Raw genomic sequence first — 17,961 nt, 5'->3', positions numbered from 1 at the left:
CAGTGAACATAGGTGTGCAAACCTCGTTGAGGTCCTGCTTTCACGTTTTTTGGTTATACACCCGGAGTGGAATTGCTGGGTCATGTAGTAACTCTATTTCTAACTTTTCGAGGGACCACCACACTGTTTCCCACGGTGGCTGCACCGTTTTATTCCCCCCCCAGCGGGGCACCAGGGCTCTAGTTTCTCCACATCCTCGCCAACACGTGTCTGTGTTTTTCGACAGCAGCCATCCTGGGGGGTGTGAACTGGCATCTCAGTGTGGTTTTGATTTGCATTTCCTGAAGGAGTAGTGATGTTGAACATCTTTTCATGTGTTTGTTGCCATTTGAATATCATCTTTGGAGAAATTTCTACTCAAGTCCTTAGCCCATTTAAAAATGAGGGTTTTTTTCATTATTAATTAACATTATAGTTCTTTATGTATTGCTTCTTAATGCCTTCTCAGTATATGATGAATATCTATTCCTAACAAGGTTTGAAATTAGTTACAACAACTCTATCCTCTCTTCCCAAAGAATACAGGGTTTTGCTTGAGTTCTGATTTCCCTGGCGTACGTGTTGTTACTGTCCAGTACTTCGGTCCCACTCGATTTCATCCCGCCCTTCCTGCCCAGGAGTCAGTGCTTGTCTGGGTTAGTTTATTTGCTCACCATCCCGTCCGTCTCCCGCTTCCCTCAGGGGATCAGCTTCTGTATTCTGCAGCGCATTCAGAAACAGTTTTTTCACTGAGGGTCTGTTAGTAATAAACATTTAGGTTTTTATTTTCCTTTTGTTCTCATCTGGGCTCAGATTTAATTTTGGTTGGGAACTTTGCTTTCTGAATATGAAGCTCTGTTCTGTGTTTTTTTATCAGCTCTTGAAAATTCTTAGCTAGTAGCTCCTCAAATACTGCCTCTCCCCCATCGGCCCGCTCCTTTGGACTCCTTGTGGACCTCATTGTGGGCCTCTTGCGTGTGTTCTGTGTCTGCTCACCTCTCGGTCACTTCTTCGGTCTTTAGTTCTGTGCTGCCTTTTGTAATTTCCTTGTATCTCAACCACTCTACCCTTCATTTGCATCTATTTGCTATTTTTCTTTACATTTCCAGCAATTTTATTTGGTTAGTTTTAAAATCCCTTTTGAGACTTAAAATCTCAAAGTCTCTTTTAAAATCTCAAAGGACCACTCTTTGTTGATAGCATCTTGTTAGTGTCTCGTTTTATGACTTTAAATATTGGAATATACTTAATTTATGATCTATAGACTATCTTACTTCAGTTCTTATTGGTATAAACCTCCGTTGTTCACATAAACAAGTGGTTCTTCCTTACGTGTGTTGTGGTTCAGTGGGACTTTGGCTGTGTGGCTTTTATGTAGAATGAACTTAGAAGGGAATTCCTTTCTAGACTCTTTTTGTTGACCTCTGGTGGTTCCCCAGGGACAGTACACGTCCACGTCGTGTCACGTCCAGGCGGAGACCGTTTTGCGTTAGATCCCCAGTGCGACCGAGTCACCCCAGATGACCCAGGCAGTGCGGGTTTGACCTGGGAACGGCAGTGACGGCAGGCCCAAGGTCGTGCATTCTCTCGGCACACTGTCCTCCCTTTCTGCCTTAATGGACCCCAGGTCCTGTTACCTTCCTAGGTCAATAAGGTGATTTTTTTCATTATTCTACTTCTTTCCTAAAGCTATAGTTCTTAATAATCTTAGAATTGTTTACTGCTTCGCTACCAAGCGCTTTCCCTGCATTAGCTCAGAACAGTAGTGGGGAGAGGGATGGTAGGCATTGCATCCTTATTTTACAACCGAGTAAAACTGGGGCTGCTTGCTTAGTGATGTATAGAAAAGCCAATGACTCTCCTGAGATTGTGCAGGTGGCAAAGGGTAAGGACTGTCTTACAGCCCACTGTGTCTTTCTGCCATGCTACCATTGGCGGCATTCTTCCTTAGGCTGAAACTAGATATCAACTCATTATCAACCGTAAAGAACCAGTCTTATCCTGCAGATTTATTCAGATTCCTGTTGTGTTTCAGGCACAAGAATTACATATGGGAGCTGGGAGTGACGTGCAGACTTGTTATCTGCCACCTGACGTGCTTTGTGCTTCCCTTCTGCAGAGTGATGACGGTCTCCAGCTGCCAGGGAAGGCTGTGCATGCCCAGGGGAAGGTAACCGTCTCGCACGCCCTCGAGCGGAAGCGGATGCCTCTCGGAGCCCGCACCGGCTGGCAGTAGACATGGCCGAGTTTGCAAACTACAAGGAGACTACCTCCAGCCGCCACCTGCGCTTTAAGTTACAGAGTCTAAGCCGCCGCCTTGATGAACTGGAAGAAGCCACCAAAAACCTCCAGAAAGCGGAGGATGAGCTCCTGGACCTCCAGGACAAGGTGATCCAGGCGGAAGGCAGCAACTCCAGCATGCTGGCCGAGATCGAAGTGCTGCGGCAGCGGGTGCTGAGAATCGAAGGCAAGGACGAGGAAATTAAGAGAGCCGAGGACCTGTGTCGGCTGATGAAGGAGAAACTTGAAGAGGAGGAGAGCCTCACGCGGGACCTGAAATCGGAGATCGAGCGGCTTCAGAAGCGGATGGCCGAGCTGGAGAAGCTGGAGGAGGCGTTTAGCAGGAGTAAGAACGACTGCACCCAGCTCTGCCTGAGCCTGAACGAGGAGAGGAACCTGACGAAGAAGATCTCCTCGGAGCTGGAAGCGCTCCGAGCCAAAGTGAGGGAGCTGGAGACGTCCGAGGACCGGCTGGACAGGACGGAGCAGGGGCTGGCGTCTGAGCTGGAGAGGCTAAAATCGCTGACGCTGAGCTTCGTGAGCGAGAGGAAATACCTAAGTGAAAAGGAGAAAGAAAACGAGAAAATTATAAAAGAACTCACTCAGAAGCTGGAGCAGAACAAAAAGATGAACCGGGATTACACGAGGAACGCTTCCGACCTGCTGGAAAGGAAGGACCTGCGGATCGAGGACGGCGTGCCCTCCTCACTGCCGTCCAAGGAGTCCAGGAGGAAGGGCAGTCTGGACTACCTGAAGCAGGCTGAGAATGAAACGAGAAACAAGTCTGAAAACGAAAAGAACCGAAATCAGGAAGACAACAAAGTCAAAGACCTTAACCAAGAGATTGAGAAACTTAAGACACAACTCAAACACTTTGAGTCTTTGGAAGAGGAGCTGAAGAAGATGAGGGCCAAGAATAATGACCTTCAGGATAATTACTTAAGCGAGCAAAATAAAAACAAACTCTTGGCCAGCCAGCTGGAGGAGATAAAGCTACAAATCAAGAAGCAGAAGGAGTTAGAGAACGGGGAGGTGGGAGGGGAGGACGCTTTCCTGCCCAGCAAGGGCAGGCACGAGAGGACTAAGTTGAGAGGCCACGGGAGTGAGGCGCCCGTGTCCAAGCACGCGTCTCGGGAACTGTCCCCGCAGCATAAGCGGGACAGGCACCGGAACAGGGAGTTTGCTCTTAACAATGAGAACTATTCTCTGAGCAACAGGCAGGTCCCGTCCCCCGGCTTCCCCGGCAGGAGGGCAGCCAAAGCTGCCAACACGGGCGCAGGGATGGATGGTGGGGCCCAGGAGACACCGAAGAGGACCGAAGATCGGTTTGGATCTGGCTCCTCGCAGGGCGAAGGGAAGAAGTCCAGGGAGCAGCCGTCGGTGCTCAGCCGCTACCCGCCCGCTGCTCAGGAGCACAACAAAGTTTGGAAGGGCGCTCCCAAGCCAGGTGCTGAGAGCGGGCTGAAGGGCAAAGTGGAGAAGACAACACGGACATTCAGCGACACCACCCATGGGTCTGTCCCCAATGACGTGCTGGGTAGAGCGGACAGGGCCTGCGACGCCCCCGCCGAGGCCCCGTTCGGCAGGAGAGGGCAGGTGCCCAGCAACGGAAGTCACGTCACTCAGGCCGCAGACTGTGGCAGCTCTAAGGCCGTCGGAGCTCTGGCCTCATCTCGAAGATCTTCCTCGGAAGGGCTCTCGAAGGGCAAAAAGGCTGCCAACGGCCCAGAGGCCGATACCGGCTCCCCAGGTGCCAAGGCACCACTTCTGTCCAAGCACCCTTACAGCTCCAGAAGCCAGGAGAACATCCTTCAGGGCCTCTCAGCCCCAAACAAAGAAGCCGACCGCCCCGTAGCCGTTGTGATGGAGGACAGCAGTCAGCACGAAGCCCTGAGGTGTCGAGTCATCAGATCCGGCGGCAGAGACAAGGCAGATTCAGATGATGACGTGGACATGATGTCTCTCGTTACCGCCAAACTGGTCAACACAACCATCACCCCGGAGCCAGAGCACAGACAGCCCGGCTCGAGAGACAAGGCCAGACCCCGAGGGGGCCCCAGAGCCTCCCTGTTCGAGAATGATAAAGACGTCGGGGCGGAAAATGAGTCTGCGAAGCCTGCCCGAGCCCCCACCAACCCCGCGGAGTTCGCAGAGGCCAACGGTGCCGGGGTGAAAAGCCAGAGGCCCTTCAGCCCCAGAGAGGCCCTGCGGTCCAGAGCCATCATCAAACCTGTCATCGTTGATAAAGATGTGAAGAAAATCATGGGAGGGTCCGGAGCGGAGTCCGCGTTGGAGAAGCAGAAGTTGCCCTCCAAACCAGGGCCGAACAAAGTCACAAGCAGCATTACCATCTATCCCTCGGACAGCAGCAACGGCCCCCGCGCCGCCCCAGGTGAGGCCCCGCCGCGCGAGCGGCACACGGCCACCAGCAACATCCAGGTGGGGCCGCCAGAGCTCTCGGCCGTCGGCAACCACGTCAGCTCCCCCTTCGAGCTCTCCATACACAAACATGACATCACCTTGCAGTTCTCAGAAGCCGAAAGAGTGGGCGACGGGCCCCTGAAGAACAGGCCGGAGACGGTGGTCTCTCGGAGCAGCATCATAATCAAGCCATCGGACACCGTGGAGAGGAACAGCCACGCGCCCCCCGCGGAGACAATCAGGTGGAAAAGCCATAGCGCCCCCTCGGAGGCGAGCCTGTCGGATGCCAGGCACGTGACCGTGCGCAACGCCTGGAAGAGCAGGCGAGATCTGAACTCCTTAGAGGACCCCCCGACTCAGATGGGTAAAAATGTGGCGTCTGCCAATGCCTACACCCAGAGGTCTTCCACGGACTACTCCGACCTCGAGCAGCCCAGGTCCTACCTTTGCGAGCAGGGTACTCGGAGGGTAGGAAACCCGGGGGAGGCCCCCGAGCTCTCTTCCAGAAGGACCCACAGCAGCCTCACCGTGTCAGAGGTGCTCACTCGGCAGAGTCGGGTAGGAGACGCCGTCACGGCCGCTGCCTGGAACCACCTGGCAGGCACGGTGAGTCCCACATCTCTCCCCCTCTCCGTCTGCCGCCCCTCTCCCCTTCCCACTCTTCTTTCCCCTCCACCGCCTCTGCTCTGGCCTGTGGGTCTCGGGGCTGTGCAGACGGAGGGGCCGGGAAACACTGTACCAGCTCCGCAGACTGTCGGCAATAAGGTGGGTTCACCCTTGAAGGATAAAGGACCGTGAGGAAGGTGTTTGACAGAGGAGCATGAATTTCCAAAATCCTCTCCCAATTGGTCTTCGTGTCTGAAGGCCGGACGGAGAGGAGAGGAGAGGGGTGGGGCCTCTGTGTCCTTGGTTTGCCAGGGCAGCCGAGGGAGCCCCCCGCCGGCTCCGCAGAGCAGCAGGTTAGCGCGAGAAGCAGCTGCAGCCGCTGCGGAGCCGGGATGCGGGAGGGAGCCGGGGCCCTGTCTGCGGAGCAGAGGCGGGAGCCTGGGAAACGAGCTCCTGGCCGCTTCCATTCGGACAGCGGATCCTCGGCCGGCTGCTGGCGCGAAGGCCTGCGTTATAGACTTTGTGCCCGGGTGCCTCTTTGCCCCAGACTCCCGCCGAGCCCGTTATGCCCTCAGTCTGAGGCAGGGCTGGCTCGTGTTCGCTCAGCACAGCATAGACAAACGCAGAAGCTCCTCCTTAGTTGAGGGTCACACTGGCAGAACAGCGTCTGGGGGGGAAGCCCCCAGGAACGTGGAGCCTGTGAGGGCAGGTGACCGCGTGCTCCCTTGAAAAGCCCTGAAGTCTTTACAAGGTACTGACCGCTGGACAAAGCACCTCGCTGCCCGCTAACCTCATTCGGTCGCCCCAGCAGCCCTGCTGGGCAGGTGTTATCCCCACTTTTTTAGATGTAGAAACCGAAGGTCATGCCCAAGTGAATTATGGGAAGAACTAAGATTTGAATCCAGGGTTTCTGTCTCTAAATCCACTCTCCTTCGTACCCACCGCTTCTCTCACTCACACTTGTGTCCTTTGATCTGCATGTGCTTGGGAGCACCAAACGAAACATTACTAAAAAGGCAGAAGTCGGGTAGAGGAGCAGCAGAGAGAAAGCTGGACGTTTAGTCCTCGGAAGCCTGGCTGTCCGAGATGTGATGGGGGTGCATGGTGCTTACAGTGCGGTGTGGAAGAGGGAAGGCGCGGGAGCTTTCGGCGGGGAGTGGGCAAGAGCTGCCCGGCTCCCGTCTCAGCACGCGTCCTGTCTGCTCACCGAGGGAGTGGCTCTCACCCCGAGAAGCGTGCAGCCTGCGTGTTCAGAACTGGAGCACCGCGGGCTACTATTCAGGGGTACCACTCCTGTGCCCCGACGCCTAGCCCTGGACTTTGTAGGGCTTCTGTTCAGTTGTGAGCCCCCCAGTCTACCCTAGGAGCTCCTGGCAGCTTGCAGTTTGTAGTCTACCCCGAGTTGCAAGAATGGTTACACTGGCCTGTCTTCGGGGAGAACGTGTCTCTGCGTCACGCTGGGGTCTGTCTGTCTGTGCAGCGCCTCCCCGTCAGGCTGGAGGGGCCCTCGGGGGTGCGGAGCCAGGGCAGCTTCGTCACTCACCGTGTCTTCCTCCACAGCTCACTGTTGTAATTTCTTGGCGCAGGAGGAAGACGAGGACTGCACACACGGTGTCCACAGGCGACCGCACAACTCCCTGGAACGGTCCGACCTGCCCGTGAAGCCGGGGCCGGCGGAGCCTGGGCAGGCACAGGCCGAGGAACGGAGACGGCCAGCCAGGCCCTGCGCTGAGGACAACTGAGCCGGCGGGCTGAGGCGTGTCGTCTCCTCCCCTGCTTCTCAGCTCTCCCCCCTTCCCCTCCTGTGAAGGTGGGGCCCCGGGCCAGTCACCAGGCAGGACACCAGGCCTTGGCTGGGAGACTGTGGCAGAGAGCCAGGCTGTGGCTCAGGTCATTCCTGCCGGTTGGCCAGAGGGGATCAGAAACTACAAGCTGGACAGTCACCCAGGCTTCCCTGATTGATGCATGAGACCTCCTTGTCCCTGCCCTGTCCCCCCAGGTAGAAGGGGCCACTGTGGTCCCCAAATAGGGAATGATAGAAACTCCTTATATCCCCACCATACAACTGTAGCCCCTTCCTTGTGGTTAATACTCTGATTTCTCAGTCTCCTCACCACATCCAGTTCGCTCCTTGTCTGCCCTAGGGCCCAAGCACCTACATTAAGACTTACCAGCCATCCGCTCCATCCGGGGGCTTCTGTTTCTTGCCCCCTTGGAGTCCCTCAGACTTATTGAAGACGTTTGTGCTGCCTCTAAAGGATTATGGGACTACACTTCACATGGAAACTTCTCTGACCGGGCCCCCTTGCTAACCAGTTTTCTGGGGGCAGAGTACACGGGTACCCACCCACCTGTTGGAATGACGTCACCTCTCCCCCAACCCCAGCCCTCAGCTCACCTTCCAAAGGCACCTGGAGATGCACAGACCTCACGCGTCTCCGTCCTCGGGCACCAATAATGCTGCTGGCATTGCCTGCTCCTCTCCTGTGGCTGGAGACTCCACGCTGACCGTGTTTCCACCTTCGGAATACCCCCAGACTGAACTGGGCCTGACCCAGCACACTCTGCCTTCCAGGAAGCGCCCAGCAAAGGGGAAGGTGGACAGGAAGAAGCGCTTCCCCTTCCCCCACTCCACAAAGCAATAGTTCCGCGAGAGGCATGGGCTTTGTTCCTCCTCCTCCTCCTCCGCCCCCCCGTGGAGGAGGGAGCGCACTTTACCAGGCTGACGCGTTCCCGCGGAAGTGGGCCCCTGATTTCTGCAGACCATGACCTCACGGAGGAAAGGTGACACGTGCTCACCAGGGGCCCCAGGTGTATGCAATTCCAAAACGTAGCAAACTTCAGGAAGCCAATAAAAATTGATTAGTTAATACCATTCACATGGGGAAGTTAAAAAGAACTTATAATCTTGACACTGCTTTTCCTGTAGCATTCTCGATTCGAAGAAGGGACCCCCCTTCACAGAGAGAGCGCGTTGGCGTAGGAGTCAGGAAAGCCGGGTTGCCTTCAGGGTGCTGTGCTTCGCCGTGGCTTCCCTGGCTGTGAAGTGCTTTGAAGTGGCTGGTTCATGAGGGGCCTGAATCTGGCAGCCTAAGATTCTTCTGTTTCCATCATCCCATTGGAGGGGGAGGGGGTGCGGTAGGTCTCATTGGAAGGTGCCATCCGAACGGACTTGGGGAATGTGTCCTCGCTGCCCTTGACTGCTTTTCTGGGCCCTTTTTATGTCATGAGTTCGAGCTCAGAGAAGCTGCCTTTGGCCTCCTTTTTCCAGTCTGTAAAATGGAAGGGTCAGATTAAATGGTCTCTGCGGCCCTTTCTGGCACCAGCGCCTTGCCCACTGCCACACGGCATCTCCTGGCTTGCACTTCCCGTAACACAAGTGGGTGTGCCTCCTGTTCCCGTGCTTCTCGAGTCACTCCTCCGCCTCCACTCAGCGTGGGAACCAGTGTGCACCCCGCCCCCATCTGCACCAGACCTGGCGGTCCTGGGGGCTGGGGGCACGCCTTCCTTACTTTCACGGACAGGGATGTTTTGCTCATTTCCGTTCTCTGGAGTTTTGCCAATCTAAGGGTGTTGTCCTGTGGCTTGCCTTTCCTTCACATTGCTGCCTCAGAGTTCAACTTCAGATGCTGTTTTCAAAACCTCTTCTGCTTCTCCTGGGTCACTGGCCAGACACTAGCTTGTTCAAGGCTGCAGCTTCTCCCTTAGCCCCCCTGCCATTGTCCACTGGTTGGCAGCTCTGCCAGTCCAAGGGAAACCGACCCCTGTGGAGGTCAGCTGGGAGCATCAAAGTCTGTGGCTCGTCTCCACTGGTGGGAACAGAAGGGTGCCGAGCCATGCCTTCGAAGAGCTGGCCGATGATTCTCCTCTTTGGGCATTGGGCCCTGGATTCTGGTGCTGTACCTCCTGGTGCCAAAGTCTGGATCTTTCCACATTTCAGCAGCATCAACATCTGCCACTTCCCATAATGCTCTGTGGAAGAGGGACCGTTGTGGTGCCCTCTTGCTGGGACTGCCATCTTAAAATCTGAGTGCAATAGGGTTTGATCATAATAGTTATTTCAGGATAAATATTGTTTCATCTGCACACTTCCTAGAACCTCTATAAAACATTAAAAACATGTGCTCGGCCTTGCGGAGAATACCATTTGTAATAGCCCGTGAAGGCTGGACGCTCAGTCACCCTGGGCTTCCAGTGACTGGCAAGGCTGGCTCTCACGTTCCCAAGTAGGGAGGCACGTTTCTGAAAAGCAACCTCGGTGAGACCGTCTGGACCCAGGCCTCCCCATCAGGGCCCTGGAGGAAACATCCAAAACGAGGGGAGACCTGGTAATTGAACAGTTGTCTAATAAAGCCAAATATTCCTTGTCCCAGCCAATAAACCCACTTTTATGACAAGCCTTTTCTGCAGCTTGGCTCAAGCGCTCCTAAGTTTTGCTGGCAGGTGGATGGTTGTGGGAGGGTTCCTAGTGGAGCTGGGAGCCTGGCAACTCCAGGCTGCTTGGTTGGAGAAAGGAGAGCTGGCTAAATGCCAGGAGCTGGTCCTTCTCCGGTCCCTTACCATCCTGAGAGAGAAACTGGGGAAGGCTGCAGGGGTGGTAGGCGAGAGGAAACCATGGCTGTTCTTGCTTTTGAGTGGCAATGAAACAGTTACAATGTGGGTTAAAGGGATTTGCAGTGGGGCCACGGACTCCGACCCTGGCCACAGGCAAACTTGCACATAAATCAACCCCCTCTCATGGGGTGTGAGAGGGTCTATATTGATCTTGGACTTGTCATCCTGGGGCAGTTTTAGTTCTTTACATCATAGAGGGTGAGTGCCAAGTGCTACCGCTTCCCAGTAAAGGAGTAGGGACCCAGCCTCTGGTGCAGTCCCTAGCTGCCTTTGTTGGCGTGGTTTGTTGTTGTTCGAGACTGCTTTGAAAGAGCTGCTTTTAGGGATTAACTTTTGAATACCCCGAGTGGGGAACAGGGTTCTCAAAAGCCTCACAACCAAGATCATAGGAAAGGGGCCCTATTTTCCTGCTGCTTCACAGCTCAGAACATGTACTGAATGGAATGTATTTTTAAGAGAATAAAGTCTATTTTTTTGTATTTTAAAGATTGGGAGGGCTAGGGAAATAGCCCTCAAAAACTGTTAATACATTATAGGCCCCTTTTGCCGAGGGGCGTCAGTATCTGTTGTCCCACACTTACTTGCTCAGGCAGGTGCTCGGGTCTCACCCCCGCCCCTTGGAGTCCAGGCGCAGCAGCTTCTACATTCCTGCTCCAGGCATGGGACCAAGGAGGCCGGAACCCTGCTGCTGGAAACCAGGGCAAAGCCGTGAGCAGTGACTCAGGGCTCCTTGGGTGCATGTGTATAGTTGAAGCTGCCTGTCTGCATGTATCCTCTGGCTCTAATGCTGTCTGTTGGCTCTGCAGCACAATATGTAACCAATAAAACTCCCTCGTTTCCACGTGCTCTGTGTGTGAGTCAGTGATGCCACTTTTTGTTGACGCCACCTCTGCACACAACTGTTTCTTGTGCACCGACCGCTACAGCGAGTGTATTTCACTTCAGCGTTCTCAGCCGACTAGTGCTGTGAGGACTGAAAAAACAGCCGGGGCTTAGTCAAGGACATGCCTAGAAGCCCGGCTGAATTGGAGTTAGAATCATATAGCATCTATTTTATTGGTACATTTTATTTTTAGGCTGTGTTGTCACACACAAAACAATGGTCTCTCAAGCTGCCTATGCCACCTGTTGCATTTAAACAAACTCTTAAAAGCACTGCACTTACCACTTGACCAAACATTGATCAAACGCCCCTTCCCTGGCCCCAGCTAACAGTATTGATGGCAGAGCTGGGCTCCGAAGCCCATCTGCTTTCCACCACGTGCTGTTCTCGCCCAGCCGGTACCTCAGTCCCACCGCTGCCCTGGTCCTGGTGTGCGAGATTCCTCCGCCGCTGTCGTTTCCAGCCTGCGGGAAAAGCCCTCTCCAGTCAGACCACCGATGTACACAAAACCTCACTTAGGGAAGGACTGGCCGATACAAGTGAAATCCGATTTCCAGAAGCAAGTGACACGCGCAGTTAGTCTGTTCAGAGCCCTTGGGGAGAAGCAGTAGGCACACCATTCAGTACAAGTTTTTACCTTCCGTGGCAGAAGGGACTCTGCAGGTGTGACAGAGGACTTTGGGGTGGGGGAGACTTGGGTGGGTCTGAAAGGAAGTCACAAGTATCCCCATGAGAGACAGAAGAAGGACCTAAGGGCTGCCAGGCAGTGACATCGGGAAGCAGAGCTCGGAGTGATGTGCTTTTTGGACGGGAGGGAAGGGCCACGGGCCAAGGATACAGACGCCACCAGAAGCTGAGGCCCACGCCCGTGGAGGAGATCTGGAGAAGAAAGCCAGAACGTTCCGCCAGAGGCCCATGCAAACTTGGTGTTGTGTTTTACCTTGAGAATTCGAAGTTGCCCAATGTCCACACACTTGACCTGCCACTTCACACTCTGGCGCTCGGTCACCCCCAATCCCAGTGGGGGAAGTGTACCCCCCCAGACGAGGAAGCCTGCTGCTTCTACAGGACCCCCGCCCCCTGTCATCCGACCTGACCAAACCCTCTCCCCCTCTGTAGACTTCCTCTTTGCGCGAACAGGGGTGAAATCAGCATCTCTGAGGCAGCAGCAGCACTGCTGTCCTGTATGCGGCTCTGACATAAGGGCACAGGAATAAAAAAGATAAGACTAATTTTATATGAAGTTTATTCTCAAAATATTTCTTAAAAAAACTATCACACACCAAGAGACTAGGGTGTCCTCTCATAGTGCTCGTCCTCAGTCTATACAGAGCACACACACGGCCACGGACGGGGGAGCGCTGCCCCCTCTGGCGCCGCATCACTCAAGGCAGGCAGCCTCCGCCGCCACCGGCAGAGAGACCTCTGCCCGGCCGCATGGACTTCATGGCTGCTCGGGAGCCCGGGGCCGGGCCAGGGCGGGTTTTCCAGGAACCTAGTATTGCTAAGAGAACCTTGCTTACACGGCCAAGGACACACACGTCGACAACTTCTTGGTCGATCTACCGGTCTCAGATGCTCGGTGACTGCTGCGCGGGGACCCCGGGGGTGGCCTGGCGGGGCAGCGTGTACATGGCCCCCAGGAACTGGTCTGCGATCCTTCCTGCTTCCCGAAGCCCGCTCAGCAGAGCGCCGTGGACTGTGGCCGGGTAGTTACGGATTGTATGTTCTCCAGCAAAGAAGAGTCTTGGAATTGGCTATTTCAGGAAAAAGATATTAAGAGAAAATCAGCAGGTTGCAAATACACCTTCACTCTCCTGTCTGAATGGCCAAATTCCTGTTGGCCTTTGAAGCTGACTCCCCCACCCCCTGCCCTTTCCTGTCTTTTCACCAAAAAGGGTCTCCCCCATCGGCAGGCCTTTTCTCAGGCAGGCCTTTTCTCAGAACTGACGGAAGTAGGGAAGGGAAGGTGGAGCTTAGCCCAGCCGTGGCTCTGGAGCAATGCTTCACTGTCTCTGTTCTTACTGACAAGTTAAACACTGGGGTACCCAGTTCTCAAGCTTCCTCTGCTTCATGCGGCACCTGCTGGGCAGGGGCAGGGGTGGGTCCTCACCGCTCGGAACCGTGGAGAACACAGCGCGTGTTCCTACTTGGGAAGCACCTGCCTCCCAGCGCAGACCGGCCTTACCTGCCACAGGGTCCTGAGGAACACGCACTACCCTTGGGAGCTGGGCCAGGCATCCTTTAGACAGGGGCCCACGGTCACCTCTCAGGGGCGTGCCCTGGAGGCCCCGAGTGATTGGGACCCGCAACAGTCCTATCAGCCTTTACAAAATGGTGGGGGTGGGGTGGAGTTAAAAATGTTTGATTTTGTTTTATAGGAACCAAGATCTGAATAAGGAAAAAGTAATGAATTGGTTTATCCTCTGAATTCTTCCATTTTAACACGGACTGTTTGGATTTACAAAGCCAAAACGTGAGAAATCTGACGCAATGACACTGTCCCTCCCTCTTCCTCTGCTCTGGGTTATCTGAAAGGCTGCACGGACAGGAGGAAATCTGGAAACAGAGGCACTTTTTACCCTGAGATCCTGGAACACTGGCCTCCTCCCAAATAAGCCCACGTACAGTTTGTTTCTCACCTGTGGGGCGCCGGGAATGGAGGGGCCGGGAGTGATCGGCTGAGCCATTAAATCATAGTCATTTCCAGACGATCCTGCGGCCACATAAGAGTAGGAGCCCCGGGCCCAGGGGTCAGCACGCCAGCGAGACACCACCGTCTCCTTGGGCTAAAGAGAAACCCACGAGCAGAAGTTACCACTAGACACCAAGGACAAACCAGGAATCTCCGAAAGGTGGAAAGGCTGTCACGAGTAGGGACACTAGTGAGAGCTGAAGAGGCGACAGACATGGGAGTCAGCCAAGGGGTGAATGCTGCTGCTTTAAAACAGGTGACAGAAAATGCCTTCAGAACGCAAGGAAGCCTCCACGTTGTACCCTTGCCCGTGAACCCACAGATCTACCCAGGACTTAAATTCTCTTCCACAAGCTCACATGAAGCATTAATGTGCCTCTTCTCAAAGGAATCGTAAGGGTCTGTGTGTCAGTAGGCCTGAAGAATAGAAAAAAGTCTCAAGAGATTCTCTTAAGACTTCCTGAAGGAGCCTGGCCCCTTGGATGGACAGGTGGGGTGGGATGGTGTAGGATTCCAACAGCAGAGACGACAGGCCAGCAGACAAATGCAGCAAATGACCTTCTGAATCCCACGCTCACAGCACGGACTCCAAACGACATCAGCACTCATGCAAACCCACACACCCTCTCCGTTCTGGCCAAGGACGGCCTGACCAGCACTGGGCTGCAGCTTGGGAGGATCCGTCAGCCCCGCCCCAGCCCGGCCCAGCCGCCTGCCCCGCCCGCCCACGCACTCACCTGGGGCACTGCGCTGCTGCCGAAGATCCCTTTGAGGATGGCCAGGCATCGGCCCACGATCACATCATCACTTATGTTTTCCATGATGCCAGCAGCTTCTCCTGCCACCAGGGCCAACAGTATTGGAGCTGGGGGAACAGAAAGGACAATTCCAGGGTTTCCTACAGACTTCTGCCGAGAACCCAGTGTTCTTGGTGCTCTGAAGTCTGATGGCCAGCAGTCAGACCACGCGCCACTTGTGCCAGAGACGAGCTGTTCCTGCAACTGCAACCTGAAATCTGTCCCCAGAAGGGTGCGGGCAAGCTTTAGTAAGTGAAGTATAACCCATGTACTTCACAGCTTATAACTCTGCAGAATATGGAAGTCCAGAAGATGTAACGTCACACCTTGTTAACAAAAGAAAAAGTATCCCACTGAGGCAAAGGATTCTCAGCCCTGACCACTGGGCACAGCCCATGACAAGGGTCACCCTTTTAGCTAACCCGGGCCCCGCCAAGCCCATCACCACCTCGACTCACCCATCTGGTAAGTACTCATGCAGCAGGCGCATGTGACAGGCACAGGAGTAGATGCTGGGGTGTGAAAGCTATAGACTAGACCGTATAGTCCGTAGATAAAGAGACACTCAAAATAAATAACCACAGATACATAAGTATTAACTGTAACAGAAGCTACTGAAGGGAAATGCAGGATGCAGAGAAAATGCAGAGAATTTAGATCTGAAGCAGTGGAGGTATGTGTATCTTGGGAGTCCTGTTTGAAACAGTGACACTTAGGTGAAGACCTGAAGGGCAGAGGAAGCCACGCCTGGAAGGAAGAGAAGAAAAACAAGGACACCCCGGGCACAGTACTTCCGGGCAGAGGCCCTGCAGCAGGACACAGCACAGTGCATCCGGGATGCTAGCACAGCAGCAAGGGTGGCTGGCGCCCAGGGAGTGGAGGGGTACGAGGGAAGAACGACGAGGAGGCTGAGGCAGAGGAGGGCCCAATCACGTGCGCCTCCTTAGGCACGCCCACCAGGGAAAGCCCTCGCAAGACAGAAGCAGGGGTGGCAGCCAGTGGCTGCTGGCGACTGAGCAGGTGATAGGAGAGAGGGGCCCGGACTGGGAGGTGGCAGCAGAAAAGGGACACCAACAGGTCGGACAGAGGTGGTGAGGCTGGCACGGACAGGACTTGGTGGCCTGGGCGGGGAGAGGGAAGGGCACTCGGATGTGGGGAAGCCGTGAGCCCAGGGAAGGATGCCCCGGTGTCGGGCAGTGGGGAGGGAGGGCAATACCCGGGGCGGGATCGAACTGTTAGCTGGCGTGTCTGCACGGCCGCGGCCGTGCCTCCTGACGCTGCTGCACAGCACACGTCGTACGTTCCCTTCCTGCGGTGAGGCAGGGCCCAAATACGGTTTTTTTAACCTCTGTACAGGATTCAGGGCAATCCAAAGCAGAACGCACAACAGAAGGCAGGAGTTTCACAAATACATTCTAAGTGAAGCGATCAGAGATCTGGGGCAAGCCGCACACAAGACTGAGCGTAAGGAAGACAAATTCCCCCCCAGGAAGCCTCCTGGGCCTGTCCCTCCTGGCGGGGTCGGTCCTTCCTGTTACGTTTTCTTCTGAAGCGCTCTGGGCCTTCCCCGTCATCTGCCGTGTTTGCCATGCATAATGCTCAATTTTTTACCCAAGTATTTGAGGGAAAAATAAGGACATGCATCATACACAGGCAGTACTAATTCCATATCCATGTAAGTGTAATTTTTAATTTATGCTTTTGTGTAAAAAGTGTAACTCTAGAAAGTAGTAACAACGTCCATATGCAAAATAATACCCTGGAATATGAGAATTGGTTTTGTTTCTAAATATAAATAAATAATTGAATTAAAAAATTAAAATGAAAGATTTTTTTCCTGAAAGTTTGGGCCCCAAAACACGGGTGCGCACGATGTGCGGGAGCGCGTTACACACGGTAGAACACGGCGGTCACCGCGGCGCCGCCGCTCTCGGCCTGCGCGACTCCCCCCCCACCCCCGGGCCCCCCAGTCAGCCGTGGGCTCCCGGAGGGCGGGCTTCCCCTCCTCCCCACGCCCCCAGCGCCTAGAAGGGACTTTGCTTGTTGAGTAAATGAAAAATGAAGACACATCTATCCGAGAAAAAACGGAACATTCCTACTCCTCTGTTCCTGTGGGGGACGAGCGAGGTCACGGCCAGCCAGACAGACAGCGCTTACCTTTGTAGAGGTTCCAGAAGAGGAAGAGCTCGCCCCTGCTGGCGGTCGTGCTGCCGACGTGCCCGAACAGGTTGACACTTGGGTCCCAGAACACCCGGTCAAAACACAGCACCACCTGTCACACGGGGAGCACAGGGCTGGTGAGGGGTCCAAGAACACGGCCTCCAGCACACTGTGCCTGACAGGAAGTGCTTCTTCAGACCTTACTTAAATTCTTCTACTCTGCTCTCAACACAAGCCTCGAAACCCCTATTACAAATGCGTTACTTAGGATGGATGACATTTAGAGCCTCCTCTTCATGGGCCTGGGTTTGTAAAGTGACCCCAGAGCAGTAAGTTCTCGCGAACACTTCAGGTGTAACTGGGCAGTGAAGTGAACGAACGGTCAGGCCTCACGCGCACGGAAGCCGAGGGCACAGCGAAGTGCATGAAGGCGCAAACCCCCTCCCGTCCGGGCAGACAGAGGCGGGCAGGCTGGCACTCGCGCAGGCGCACGAGGGCGGTGCCGGTGCCGGTGCCGAGGGCAGGTTACCTTGTTGAGGTTGCCGAATCCCATCCTCTGGACCGCGGACGTTTTCCACTCGGGGAGAGGCGGCACGAACTGAACGGCCGGCGGCTGCTGCTTCAGCACACCCAGGGGGAGCGTGCAGAGAACCGCGTCGCATTTGTAGATGAACGTCTGGCTGGTGGAGCGCGTGTTCACGGCTATCACTTCACACCCTAGAGGGGTCCGAGGGGAAAGGCTTCACTGGTGGCGGGGCGCGCTCAGTGCGCGGCAAGCTCCACCCCATCCCGGGTCATTCCTCGCACAAGTCTGCCTATGAGGTCGGTCCTACCCATTTTTCAGAGGAAAACGGAGGCAGAAATGAAATAACAAAGGTAGTAAGTGCCAGGATTCACAACCTAATAGTCGACTTCCTTCCTTATCTTCACTGAAATACTACTTTACCTTTCTGGTGACCTTCTGGACGACTAAAAGGGCCTGATCATTTATCACAGCTAAGTAAATTCGGACCAAAATTCAGAGTAAAATGTCTGTCCCAATAGACCCAGCACCCCCTCCGCTGCGGGCAGGGGCTCGCTCTCTAAAGGACCGGGAGACGACGACACCGGAAGCCTGCAGCACAAACCTAAGGCTGCGGCTCCGAGCCGCGGGGCCTGCTATTCCTGACAGTTCATGAGCTCAGAGCTGACCATGAGTAATGTTGTGCGTCCTCATTTGTGCTGGATTTTTTTCCTCAGTGAGTGCCTATCTGTGCACACAAACAGTTCAGATAAGCACGAGATCTCAGTACACGCCCGTTTTCCATGCTCACGGAACCAGAGAGAAGGCCCCCAAAGCTGCTCTCACTGCCCGTCACCAGCAAGCAAAGGGCTAGTTCAAGGCTGTGGATCTTTTCACCACCGTTGGTTAAAACCTGCCTCTGAAGGGAATTTAAGTGGAAATCTGTTTCAGCGGTTTTAAAAAAACACTTGTGGTGATTTTGGAAACTCTAGGACAGGGGCCATGAAGGGCAGTGGCCACACCT

The 17,961-nt window shown here is 54.6% G+C and overlaps 2 protein-coding genes across 6 annotated transcripts in view; one reads left to right on the top strand and one right to left on the bottom strand.

Annotated features, from left to right (window-relative positions):
• LUZP1 (leucine zipper protein 1) overlaps positions 1-10,745 on the top strand; it is an 87,162-nt gene extending 76,417 nt beyond the window's left edge. For all 4 annotated transcript variants that reach the window (XM_036025513.1, XM_028514006.2, XM_036025511.1 and 1 more), the window contains 2 exons: positions 2,099-5,286; positions 6,873-10,745. In XM_036025513.1, coding sequence (XP_035881406.1) covers positions 2,218-5,286; positions 6,873-7,028 — 3,225 coding nt within the window. In that variant the 5' untranslated portion in view covers positions 2,099-2,217 and the 3' untranslated portion in view covers positions 7,029-10,745. The remainder of the gene's footprint in view (positions 1-2,098; positions 5,287-6,872) is intronic.
• Positions 10,746-12,015: 1,270 nt separating this feature from the next.
• KDM1A (lysine demethylase 1A) overlaps positions 12,016-17,961 on the bottom strand; it is a 46,113-nt gene continuing 40,167 nt past the window's right edge. For both annotated transcript variants that reach the window (XM_028513773.2, XM_028513776.2), the window contains 5 exons: positions 16,965-17,152; positions 16,433-16,547; positions 14,216-14,343; positions 13,426-13,572; positions 12,016-12,540 (listed from right to left, as the gene is read on the bottom strand). In XM_028513773.2, coding sequence (XP_028369574.1) covers positions 12,355-12,540; positions 13,426-13,572; positions 14,216-14,343; positions 16,433-16,547; positions 16,965-17,152 — 764 coding nt within the window. In that variant the 3' untranslated portion in view covers positions 12,016-12,354. The remainder of the gene's footprint in view (positions 12,541-13,425; positions 13,573-14,215; positions 14,344-16,432; positions 16,548-16,964; positions 17,153-17,961) is intronic.

This window comes from Phyllostomus discolor, chromosome 5 (genome assembly GCF_004126475.2).
Source record: "Phyllostomus discolor isolate MPI-MPIP mPhyDis1 chromosome 5, mPhyDis1.pri.v3, whole genome shotgun sequence".
NCBI lineage: Eukaryota > Metazoa > Chordata > Mammalia > Chiroptera > Phyllostomidae > Phyllostomus > Phyllostomus discolor.
This window is presented reverse-complemented; position numbering and strand designations above follow the sequence as displayed.